The sequence below is a fragment of the Antrostomus carolinensis genome, unplaced genomic scaffold, assembly GCF_000700745.2.
Source record: "Antrostomus carolinensis isolate BGI_N321 unplaced genomic scaffold, ASM70074v2 scaffold24822, whole genome shotgun sequence".
NCBI lineage: Eukaryota > Metazoa > Chordata > Aves > Caprimulgiformes > Caprimulgidae > Antrostomus > Antrostomus carolinensis.
Genome location: NW_010300516.1, coordinates 14,497 through 27,886, shown reverse-complemented (window position 1 = coordinate 27,886; position 13,390 = coordinate 14,497). Strand labels below are relative to the sequence as shown.

The 13,390-nt window shown below is 37.7% G+C and overlaps 1 protein-coding gene across 1 annotated transcript; it reads right to left on the bottom strand.

The window, feature by feature from the left end:
- Window positions 1-980: 980 nt before the first annotated feature.
- Window positions 981-12,761, bottom strand: LOC104521234 (estrogen-related receptor gamma-like; the record flags this gene model as incomplete). Its single annotated transcript, XM_010163165.1, has 2 exons — window positions 981-1,269; window positions 12,482-12,761. Coding segments are annotated over 2 exons (525 nt in total), but the record flags the coding sequence as incomplete, so codon positions are not given.
- Between the last annotated feature and the right edge of the window lie 629 nt (window positions 12,762-13,390).

Below are 13,390 nucleotides of genomic sequence, written 5' to 3'. Positions count from 1 at the left end.
ATGGAGTATTTATATGTTAGACTACTCGGATATACTGCAGGTGTAATCTAATCCTTTGAGTCAGTGAACATTTAGTTATAAACTGGAGCTCATGTTAAGAAACTGGATGTTTTGGACCAGACTGGCACACAACATAAATTGCATCCGTGATAATATGCACCTTCCCTTCGACTATTGCTTTAGTAAGATAAATTCCCACATTAATAAATGGCTGAAAACTGGTAAAGCTGGTACAAAAAAATCTCCATTAGTAAGAAGAAACAAAACATTTAAAAAAATCTTCCTTCAGGATTCATTTGTCCTTCATTATTGTTCATCATTGTTCAAGCCAGCACAAAAATGCAGTATTTCTTTCTCTTTAGTATTGCATGAATGAATAAAGCTTAAACTATTCCCTGAAAAAGTTACATTGTAGCTAACCTAAGAAATATCTGGAAGACTTGAAAAAACAATTAAGGAATCAAATGGCTGTAACTGATCTAGATGGAAAATGCAATGATAAGAAGCAGCCGATGCATCGTCGCTTAGTCGTCTAATTAGAGACTGCTCCTATGAAATCTAATACTGCATTCAGTCAGTTCATCGTGTTGTACTGTACTGCTAGGTACGGTGGTTCTCTCTTTGATTCCTTTGTCATTGGGGACATTATGGTTCATAATAAGTTCACTGGCATCCATATTATGGATTTCCATCCTTTGGCAGGCCTGGCTTCCATCTCTCTTCAATTAGAGACCTCTTTTAAAAAGTTCAGCAGCAAAGAAAAAAGAGAAAAGGAAAAAGGAAAGGAAAGAACAGAAAGGAAAAGAGAAAAGGAAAAGGAACAGAAAAACTGCATCAGAAAGACACAGAAGAAAAAGTTGAAAGCTGCTTCACAGTCTTGCTGCTAAATATCAGTGCAGTCATTTTTTCCTTAATTAAACACTAAGTTTCTTTGCCATTATTATCCTGTTTATTTTCCCTTTTTTTTTTTATTTTTTTTATTTTTTTTAAAACGTGCATGATGGGGAAGCCCATGATGCTTTAGTCAGACCTTGGCCTCCAGCATTTCCAAAAAAAGTTTGTGCATGGGGACTTTGCCTTCCAGTTTGATGTTGTAGAAATGCTGCACAGCCTTGGTGGAGGTTTGCCTCAGAAGCGGGAGAGTCATCAACATCTTGCCTGCGCGACGTGGGTCTTCCATGTGCTGCCCGGCCTCGTAATCCTGCAGAGCCTCATGTAAGACGTCCTGAAGTTTCTGCACTGCCTCAACATCCTCTATGTGCATTGAGTCTGCAAAACAAAGCAGTAACAGGAGGTTTCAGTTTGGTGTGCCAAAAGTCAGGTAACACTACGGCCGCGCAACACTTCCACTGGTACTGTCCCTCCTCTTGCACAAAGAAGGAAGATAATTACCCACTAATTTCTATATTGATCTACAGGAAAATATCTCAAACCACTGTGGAACTACAAATGTATAATTAACTCTTGCATAAGTAATCCCTCTCCTCATTCTCCTCAAACAAGTACAGCAGTCACTCTCGCTGCTCCATAAGCCATCTCTTACAGTTACTGCTTTGAAGAAATGACAGTGCCAAAGAGCTGTATGAATTGAGGTCTGATTTTCATCAGGGAAGCAAGAATTGCTGCCCTACTATGGAAAAGCTTGGTAAAATTCTGTGTCAGGCTGCAAGGCTGTGGAGTTGGAAGCCGTGGTCAGAGACACTAATCGCAGGATTAGGACCACTCCATTGACACAAGGGAAAAGCGGGTTTGATGTGATTTCCTGATAGCTTCGGCAATTTTTTTCTCCCTCAGGCACATTCAGATAGACAGGCAACATTTAGTATGTTCCTGAAGAGCTTTTGTTCTGTGAAGCTAACATCTCCAACAAGGTGTAACCCTTCTCTCCCACCCACTCAGAGGGTGGCTTATCTTGTTATTGTCAGGGTTTTGCATTTTTTCTAAATGACTCAAAGCAAGCACCTCACCCTGTACCTTTCCAGGTGAGAAGTTTTGGTGGTGTAGGTATTGAGTGACAAGTCTAGACACAACGCACACCAGGAACTCAACTAAACTGCTACATGACCCAGAAAGATTAAAACAATGGAAGTGTGAAATAAAAATAAAAGATCTAACTGAAATAACTGTAAAACCCTCAACACCGTAGATACAGAAAAGGAATATGTCTCTGAGAAAACGCAGTTACTGGACCATGCTGAGATGACTTTGGACAAGGAACCCTAATTCTCTGACTTTTATGTAGTCATAAATGCCAAAAAAACCCTGACGTGGTCCAAAGTGAGCTGAATGCAAGTAAGGGAGAACAGTCATAGGTGAGAGAGGCCACCAAACAGCCCCCATCAGCTTCCAAAATTTGGATGGTCAACAGACTTACAGAGCCAATAAAAGACCATATGAAAATGTAACTGCTGTGAGGGGGTACAGGTCCCAGGGACAGACTACACCGTGCAAGTTTAGCTCAGGGTGAAACTGGCACATGGCCTTATTAAAGTGTATCCTTGAAAACTCTAGTCTGAACAACGCTGTTTGTATCTTAATTTTTTGATTTTGGAATAAAGCTCCTGCTCCCAGACAGAATAATGACTAGAGGAGTTGGATGGTGAAGAACCCTCTTCTATCATTGTTTCCAAGCCCTGTATTAAGCAGTCTGATGCCCTGGATCAGTATTTTGACAGAGCCTCACATTTTACCCTGTTGATAATAACAACATCAAATTTTGCATGTGCTTCAAATACCTGAATTGCATTCAAAGAATTAAGATGCATCTAAGATTCATTTCCTAAAAGCTGACGTGCAACTATTTCCTCAGATAATTGCACCAGATAGTAAATAGCTCTCTCTTTTCAAATACAAACATGTAAACCAAAACACAAACCAGTAAGTAACAGGTTAACAAAAATGTTCCAGCTTCTATTGTCAAAACAAATGTGCAAATTGAAAAGAAAAAAAAAAAAAGAAAGTTACAGCTCCCGCTCTAAAACAGACACTTAATTATATACAAGTTTGGATCATTTAGCACGTTTTATTGATTCTGATGACAGTTTATCTGTTAATTACACATAATGGAGTCCTACGGGAATTTTACATGTTTAATAATTCTGAGTCTTAGTGAATACATGCTCTAAGAAGCACGCAGTTAAGACATACGCTGCAGGGATGTGATACTGCACATCAAGGTGCACTCTGCTGAAAGCAGAGAAACGCAAAAATATCTCTTTTGGGGAAAAAGAAGGCTACGATATTTTAAAAGAGATGACAGGGAAATATTACTGCTAGCAAAAATTAGTTCTAATTAATGTGAGACCATTCCTCAAATCCATACCTTTTTATAGTCTTCTAATATGTCAACTGTATTAAATAATTCTGTGTCAATATGGGAAAAATCCCTGAATTCTGTGTCCTACAAACAGATGTAATCGATACAGACATGCTAACACACACATACAAACGTGACTGATGTCTTAAGCACAGCATCCAGCCACCAGGCTTAATTTGGAATGCAAACTCCAAATTGTTGTCTTTACTCCCCGACTCTTTACCAAGTCCTTGGATATTCACCGTGGTGCTAGAGAACACACAATGTGCTACTCCAGATAATTTTCACACAAACCATGCATAGTTGGTGCAGAAATTACATATCTTTTCCTCCTCTCCCTAGACCCACTGTGCCAGGGCCAGATTTGCTGCAGAACCAAACAGGAGCATTTTGGCAGCAGCCAAATGCTTGGTGAGTCAAAGACCGACTGTTCTTGAGAATTTTTTTTTTACACCATACTTCATAAAGAGACAGGTCTTTCTGGAGAACCCAACTATAAATGTTTAGTTTTTAACCCTGCACAAAACCCATCTGATTCTCCCCAGAATCGCTATTTGTAACTGCGATCATGTTCATGTTTGAGTTTGAAAATAGATGGATGGAGTCCAGATTAACATATTTTTTTGCAAAGAGATGAAACTTCCCCGAGATCTTTAGCTCTGCAGTTTGGATAGCTATTTGGCCTGCAGCATTAGGAATATCTATGCTGTCCATATTTCTTACACAGAAACTGAGTGAGGAGGAAAAAGAGTTAACAGAACACCCTCAGAAAAAGCAAGAACAGAATCAAAACCTGCCCTCTACACTCCACGCTCTTGAACTCTTCCACTGTGTTGACACCATCTTAAACCAAGGGATCTCCTTGCAGGGGTGATTGTATATCATCCCTCTGCTAAACAGAGCAATTGTCTACATGGAAAAGTAATAGTTGTGAAGCATTTAATGGATTTGTTGTTGTCTTCGAAATCAACTTAGCAGCTGAGAAGAAGGTGACCAGCCAGCCTAATGCGAGCACTCCGCTGCCAAGCAGTGGGTCATGGCGTGGTTTAAGAAGCTGTGCCTTGGGAAACAAACAGACTTCGTCATGGGAAATGACGATTTGGATAAGAAAAAACAGCAGAGAGAGGAACAATTCCAAACACTGATTAAGACTTCACACTGTTCTTTTAAAACGGTGATTCAGCTTGAAAGATTTAAAAATGATTTAATCAAATTACTATGATAATTTAACTTCCCATTTACAGAAAATATTCAAACTCATTTCAGCTTTACCAATTCCAGGGTCTGCTAATGTTTAAACGCAAACTCACTAAATCTGTACTATTTAATTAGACCATGATTCAGCTCACAGATTGCTCTGGAAAAAATCCCTACAAAGATCCTTCAAGTTTTAGCCTTGCAGTGTGGAACTTCCACTTTATTCCCGATAATAAACGAATGTAGATCTTAATCCCTCAGGCATAAGCCTTTGAAAATAAGGAAAATGGTTGAAAACACTGAACTAGCCAAGGGGAAAAGAGGAGAAAAAATAAAAGAGAAATCTTTTCAGCAACTACAGACTGGAAGATGTAGAAGTGAATTCAGAGCAGGTTAACTTATTGCTCATAAACTCAATCCTCACTAGTAAGAAAGGGCAATGTCAATTAGAACCACTATAATTTAAGGAAACACAGAGTCAGTGTGACAGTCCAGAAATAAATAATTCCACAGACAATACGAAACTGAATGGTAAATTAGGTACAAAGATTTTGAATGTTCTTCCTATACCAAGAAAAACTCTTTCCTTTTGTTTTTGGGTTGTTTTTTTGGAAGTAGCCTTGTAGACAGTCTGGATAATTTATGATTACATCCTACACAGGTAATATCCAGAGGAAACCTATGTCCAGATGTAATACACTTAAAAATCAGTGCCTATATAAACAATTAAATTAAGCGGGGTAATTTGAAAGTATTGTCATTTGAAAGCAAGCAGGATTTTATTGTTAATGCCCTGTAAAGCAAAAAATAAAATTAAAAAAAAAAAAAATCCCAGGCTGGTGAAACTGAAGAGCTCAACAGACAAACACAAGACTTGTTGATACAAAGCACTGCTGAGAACATGGGATTTCAGTCTAGCAGGGGGGAAAGTTGTTACTGATCAGTGCTGTGATGGGAGAGAGTGAGATCCAACAAATGAGGACACTGACTCATTCAGATCTGCTTGGAGAATCTCGTTCCATCCTTGCAAATGCTTTCTTTCACCACCACAGGATGGGAAAAGAGAATTTTACCTCTTCTGATCAGCCGATTGATTGCATCATTGTGCAGAAATGGGAGAAAACTAGAGTTCTCATCCAAGAAAAACACCACAAGGCCCAGACAGAAATTCAGATTACAATCTACCTCGTTTAAAATTCAAGCTTCATCTCAAATGCAGCAAACAAACATCCAGCCACCCAGGAATCATTTAGAACACACCACAAAGGGTGACAACTAGCTAAAGATTGGAAAGCACCTGAACTGAAGGCAAGGAGACCTCTCAAAGTACTGCTCTGAGGAAAGCGAAAGGCTGGTATGTATGTATTTTGTATATAACATCATTAAGAAGCGGTAGAAACCCAGGGGTCTCAAATGAAGTATTTCTTCACGTTAGAAAATTCAGGCAGCATAAAGGAAAAAATTATTATAGTGAAACAAGCAGCAGGGAGTATGCAGCAGCAAAAACACACATTAAGATGCTGATAAAGCACATCAGAGAGGCAAATATCAACAAGTACTTGAAAGACAGCAATCGCTGTGATTTTTGTGATTCCATACAGCTGAGCAGTTCACAAACCCAACCTGGATAAATCAGTTTAGAAAGTTGTAGGATCCTGGAAGAACTGTGTGGGATGAAGAGTAAGAACAGCAGTCAAAATGGTTTTTGCTTTACGTAAAGACAACAAAATCCTAATCTGGATTATGTCTCAAATAAGAGGAATTTATTATCTAGATTGTATTGCCAATCCAAAAACCCCACAAAAACCACTGCAGTGTTTACTGACCGGTGAACTGTTCTCAGAATTACAGAACCCCTTCCTCTCCTGCCTGAAATGTATGCCCAATTTAGACAGGGAAAACTGTATTTTTGCAAACTGCTTGCCCATGTTGTGTTTCTGTATAATTTTTACGAGAAACACAACACAGTGACATTTTGGAAAGCATATTGCTTAAGATAGAAGCAACTCATGGAAATTTTCGATAGCAAATCAAACTAGGTTCTTGGTTCCTTCATTCAGCAAGAATATCCTTCCTTTTCCAGTCTAAAACTGAAATTGCCCCAGATACCTTGGCCCTCCCTATGTAGGGTCAACAAATATATTTAATTCTGACCACCCATTTGCCTTTTTTGAACAGAACTATTTGCTGGAGTCTGCAGGGTTAGGCTAAAAGACAAGCACATAGACAAACAGAATATTTTCCCTTGCAAAGAGTACGGTAAAAATGGCCTGACATCTGGATTATTCTACTGGAAACAGACACTTCAATTGGAATATATGTTGGAAATTAAAGAGGAATTAATTAAGAATTACGAATTACAGGCAGTGGAACAACAACAAAAAAAAGTAAACCAAAGACTGGTATGATTGATTTTAGTGAACAAGGTCCTAATCTGGATTGCACTGGTTTGGCCTGCTTTTTAAGAAGAGACATAAAAACTGAAGCCTCAAAACAGTTTTTAAAACACAGCAGGAAAGGAAGATGCAGTAAGAAAAGAAATCACTTCATGGAACATGCCTATTTATTTCAGGGGCTAACTGGATTAGCAGTGAATTAAAACCACAGGCATAAGGTAAATTAAAACACAGTAAACCGCCTTTTTTATGTATCTGAAATGGTTTGCTTTCCACTACGACAGGTAGTGAGGCCAATAAATAAAGGAATATTTCCACAATGCAGAACAAATAGCATACTATGGACTCATTTGAGTACCTACTTATTAAGGCTACTAAAACTCTGGAAAAGGGGAATTCGAATGATAGAGCTGGGGAGGTAAGATGCCAACTAAAAGAAAATGTTGAATGAATGCTTCAAAATCTTTTTTATCCATGACAAGATATAAGTAATTCCCATAATTACCATTGAGAGCCACTAGTTTAGTGCTGTGGAAAAGCAGGATGATAACGGTGAAGACTAGCAATTGCACTGGTGACACAGTGGTTCATACCATTGCTTTCCTACACTGAAAATCTGCCTGTCAGCACAGAGCTGGCTCTTGGCAGCACAGCGCTGCCCTTACAGTCCTGCCCCAGCAGAAAGGAACCCCCCGGCCACCGGGCTGGCCTCACTCCTTGCCCTTCGTGAGCCTCAGGCTGCTGACACATAAATCATGTCTACCTATTTCATAGCTAAGTGAGGGATACCTCCAAGTTATCCAGTTACTAGATCAACTAACAGAAACAGGGAAAAAAACCCAAAACCCAACATTAATTAACTCTGCTACCATTAGCTTAATGCTATCATTAAGCAAATGGTAGCAAGAGTTGTTTATTTTCTCCAAGAATTGTGAATGCCATCTATTTGATTACATGAAGTGGAATACGAGGAACAAACTGTGTTCAAGCAACACAAAAACTCTGACTATAGTGGCAACATCCTTTTCTAAAAATTTGTTACTATGCTCTACTTCTCTCTATACAAAATTACATGAAAGAGTTAACAGACCTTGCTATTTGGCAAAATAAATATTGGTAACACACAACACAGATGTGTGTATATATATTTTATATATGCCTATTCACAATAGATATATTCTAATCATGAATTCTAACACTAACAAGATGACTCAATAAAATCAAATTAAAAAACTGGCATTATTAGAAACTAAATATAGTAAGTTGTAACATAAAATAAGCCACAGTTTATACTGGGAATAAAGATGATGTCCTGTGGAATAAGTGATTTATAGGGATATACCAATTAATTTTTTACTATGATAATATTATTTAATGGTGATAACCTAGTGCTCTGAGCACACTATTTTGGTGGCTGGAAAGCTAAGTAAGTTGTAAGAACAAACTAATTTTTTTTACCAGGATAGATGATGGTGTAACTTTACTGGCACCAGTGCTGATCTGCGCTTCATTATGCTAAAATGCACAAGACACTTCTTGCTTCTCACTCTTTCAGCACTGAAAGGGTGCTGGGGTTTTTTTAGAAGAGTTAATAAGAGAGACCAGAAATTGTGATGGTGAGCAAAGGTGCTTTTCTCCTTCTGGTGGTACAGACTAGACAGCTAGTACTAGCATTTAAAATTAAATTTTCAACAGTGCATAGAGTTATACTTTTAAGTGCCTAGCATCCACATTTGGGTCAGATTTTTCAAGAGCCAGCAGCCTATTAGGCAGATACTCATGGATCAGATTTTCAAATGTGCTAATGTATTTTGACACTCTAGTTCCTTAGGTCTTAGATAGGAACTGCGCTTTTCTTAAAAATCTGTTCTCAGTTGTGACTCCTAAACTCTCCTGCAACATTTGCCCTGAAGGCACAATTTAGTTGTTACTGATTAGGCAATTTCAAAAAACTGCTCACCTGCAACTCCCTGTTTAGTATTACCTAATCCATAGATGAAAGCTTTTTCTAATACGAAAGAGATGAACAGGTCATCTTTTCTGTGTCGGAGTGTTCACCTGTGCCTGTGCACACTGGTGTACACTTCAAACATATTTTGTAAATATTTCACCTTCCCTTACACACAAGGAAGTAATTGGTACATGCATGTTTTGGAAACCATTCAAAGTTGATTTTCTGCGTGGGTAAACAAAGTGCTCACTGGTGCCAGCTTACTTCATTTGGGCGGTGTGAGGTGGAACGCAGGGCAGTTGCATCCAGCAGCTTCAAGGTACCTACTTGCTTTTGCGTAGAGAAGGTAAGACAAAGAAGGAAGGAACTCGTGATACTGACAGGATGAGGGCAATGCTGTGGTGAGAGGGACTTCTCTGGAGTTCAAGCATACAGGCTGTATTAATCACTATAGAATCAATGCAGATGTTTAAAGCTAACCTGACAAATTCCATATTAAGCACTACATATTAAATGTAACTGTTGAAATCATGCCTGTACAGACGTAAACTTACACAGGACTGAAATGCCCATACATTTCAGTATTGTGCTCTTATATATGTTTTTAAACTTTTTAGATGCTATACGCACTCCATATGAAATCAGTAACAATCTATAAGGTGGATGCATCTTCCATTTCTGGAAATTTACAGAAGTGGTGTGGCATTGGCCAGCTCCACAAAGGGAACATTTGATAATGGCTGTCAGAGAATCTCCCTGAAAAATGGTTCCTCCTCCCCATCTTTTAGAGACCGAATGGCAGGATTATCTCAGATCAAGCACTGCACAAGTAGGCTCTGTAGGCCTCAAGAAAAGTTAGCAGTTGGGGTGTTTTAATGCTCACGATACTGAGATTCTGTAGCCAAAACACAGCTTGTGGTATTTATTCAAACAAAATGCAATCGATACGAAGACAATCTACAATTTCTTTTTGCTGCTTCTATACACCAGCAGGGAAAGTTCTGTGACACTGTACCGTAAATCACTAACACAGATACAGAGCTATAAAACCATCTTTGTCTACTGTTTACAGTAGAGTCAACCTGGGAATCTTTCTAGACAGTGTGGATATGGCAAAAATGTCTGAAACGCCGAAGATTTCTTATTATACTTCATCCATTCTCTCTACAGCTATAAAAAGGCTAATATATTTTAAACTGGAAAAATAAATAGAGGAAGTTTCGGAAGAAAGCAGGTGTAGCAACAAAATATATTAAAATGTGAATTGCTATCAGACTGATTTTATAATGGAATTTTATTTCTTTTTTTCAGATATAGCTGCATTTACATTAATAAAGTTCATAATTATGTGAAAATAAGCTATTTCCGGTTTTGTCTATAAAAATATTGCAAAAACTTTAATTTTTCTCTAAGTTTTAATTTTATTCACTATGAGTCTGATATTCTTTGATGGGCTGTAATTTTGCAGGTGCTATTTTACACTGACAGGTTAGTGTGGCTACAGCTGATAGAAGTTTGGTATTTGCTGCATGTACAATCTGAAGCCGAAATGCTGAATGCCAGCAGTCAAAACCTTCTCTTGAAAAAGAAGTCAAATGGCTGGGCTGCTTTTTAACTCCTCCTTGCAATGGTTTCATTTTAAAATGGTAATTTTATTTCTTTTAAGATGATGGAAACATTAAGATGATGGAAACTTAAATGTGCCCTGAATTTTAGTATGCGGAATTGTATTTATCTCCGACATTATCCTGTTTGTAATTCCCAGAGAAGTTAATGAAGCTATAGATGATTTTGATACACTCTATGCACAATGTATGATAAACTCTTTTTGGCAGCAGTATCTTTTATTATTATTTAAACACTGCATGTCTTTTTTTTTTTTGGGGTGGGGGTTAGGTGTGAGTGGTATTTAACACCATATCCCTATATTCTAGCCCATTATCCTTTTTATCAGGTAAACTACAGAAATATTTCTAATTCAGCCTTTGAACTACAGCATCAAAACAAATACAAAAAATGTCTCAATTTAGACCCCTAATTCCAGATAACTTTCTTGCTCTGTTCATAAAGCATGACCAATTTTGAGGAAAATCCTTCTTGTAGCTGCGAAGTGTCCTCAAGCGTCTATTTACAATGGTCAAAAATTACAAATAGATCTTAAATTAAAAATAATTTTTATCTTTGAAAGGCATTTCAGCATTTTGTTTGTTCTGGAAATAATATTCTAAAACTAAGGGCAGGGTTAGTGGGGTGGAGAATATTTCACAAAGAATCTAATAAGCATTTTGGCTTTGCATGTTTTTGAATTATATTTCCAATTAAAAATACAGAGTGCTAAATCACATTACAAAGACAAATAGGAAAGTACAACTTCATTGTTGAAAACAATTTCCCTCCTATCAATCTGAGGATTCATGCATCAATATTGTAGATGAACTGTTAATTACAAAATCAATTAAAAAATTATTTCTAAAAACAGTCACGCGTCCTGGCTCTCAGGGGGGCAATTTGGGCAGAAGGTCTCATCTCACTAGGACCGCGCCAAATCACAAGTCGTCATCCACAAGTAAGCAAAAGCAATCTGGTTTTTCATTTTTCAGCGCGGCTGAGCCCAGCCTGAGATTGATCGTCACATATGGCCCCAGAAAACAAACTGTCAATACCTTGAATGCTGCAGAATTTGAACAAATAGCCGTCCGCCCATTCAAGCCACTCATTGCATCCCATTTAACAGATTTTATTGACAGTTTCCTTCTTGTAATTAAAGGGAAAACTACTGGCCAGCAACCAAGATAAAGTTCAAAGATAGGGTCAAAACAAAAGCAGATGGAGGGGCACGGTGTGACTGTCAATGGAACATAGCATCAGAGCATGTTATTGACACACAGGTATCTAATGATCGGCACGTCATTAAAGAGGGATCTATCGTGAACTTTATGCAAATGCTAAAAGAGACTTAAGACCACAATAAAGCATTAAGGAGACACAAAAGGAAAAACAACAAAGCACCAACGATTTTTACTTATCTGACAGTATTCACTGCTTCAGCACTTTTAAATTCAAATGCAGAAAAAAAATTCTTTCTGAGATTTTTAACCCTTGCTGCACAGGTGGTAATTTTTGCAGAAGCATTCTTATAAACGCAGAGGATCCATAAGGCAAGGTGTGGTCCTTGTGGGATTAAATAAGAATTGTTTCCCTCCTCCCATATCCTGAATTCACCCTATGAAATAAATCGGTAGCTGCCTTTAAAGAGAACATATATAGCATTTTCTCATGCATCCTTTCTGTTCATTTTAATTGCAATGATTAGATTTGTTGGGATTATGGAACGGATTTAGAACAACATCTATATTAATTTGAAGGGATTTTTGCTTGTAAAATACTCTCCAAATCATACAGTGCAGTATTTTCCACTCCCTTAGGAATGTACTCCACAATTGCTTAGAACCAGAAAGTTGTTCTCACTTTGAACTGCTAGGTTTGTTGCCTTTTAGACTAAGGTCTGATTAGCAATTTCTTATTCTAAAACCATGTTTCTAACAAGCATGCAGAAAGCATTATGGAGGAAAAAAAAGTGACATATTAAAAATGTAGCAACTGTCATGCCGCTCTGCCAACCTGAATTAGCAAGTGCTATAGCTTTGAGGGTGACAAACTCTTCTTTCTCCAGCTTCATGCTCTTGTACTTCTTTACCAGCTGCAGTATGGCATTGTTAAGGTCAAGAAGGCCTGCCAATTTGGATTGGTCTTCATCCATAATATAATCTTCAGCATACACGAGCTCATCCTCAAAAGAAAGTGACCGGTATACAACACCGAGAATCAAAATCTCCATCCAAGCACTCTGCAGAAGGCTCATCTGGTCAGCTAGAGACAAAGTGGAGAATCCTGGCAGTAAAAAAAAAAAAATACAGAAAAAATATTAAACATGTTTGGATTTGTCAGAAATCTGCTCCTCTTTTTGGTTTATTTTTATATACATTGTGATGAAACATGTACATAGTCTATTATTCTCCCTTCTGCTTTTGTGCCTCCCCTCCCCATTCTACTACAGGAAAGTAAATCAGTGTAAAATCAAACATTTTCTAATCAACACACAAAGTTATAAACAAGTTGGAATTTGCAGCCTCTTTCTGTAAGGATCATATTAATTTGGAGAGTATTGCACTGAAAGTCATCGATTTGTATGATTTCTTCTTTGTTCTGAAATACTCATGCTTATTTCTAAAATCCAATGCTGTGAAACAGGGATCAGATGACCCTGTTCATCATTACCATAAAGCAAGAACAATAATTTAAAAGAGAGGAAAAAAAAGAAAACTTCTTTTAAAAGCAAAGATTTGATGTTTTAATAGAATTAAGGTAATTATTACAAATAGGAAAACTCTCTTTGAACTTCAGCCTCAGAGGAAAGAGAAGTAACACCTACCCTTCTCAGAAAAGACATGGATTACTTCTGTAATGGCTCCCACCTCTACTACACTTGTTGAAATAACAGGGTGGCATGTTAAAGTGCCAACTAAATAG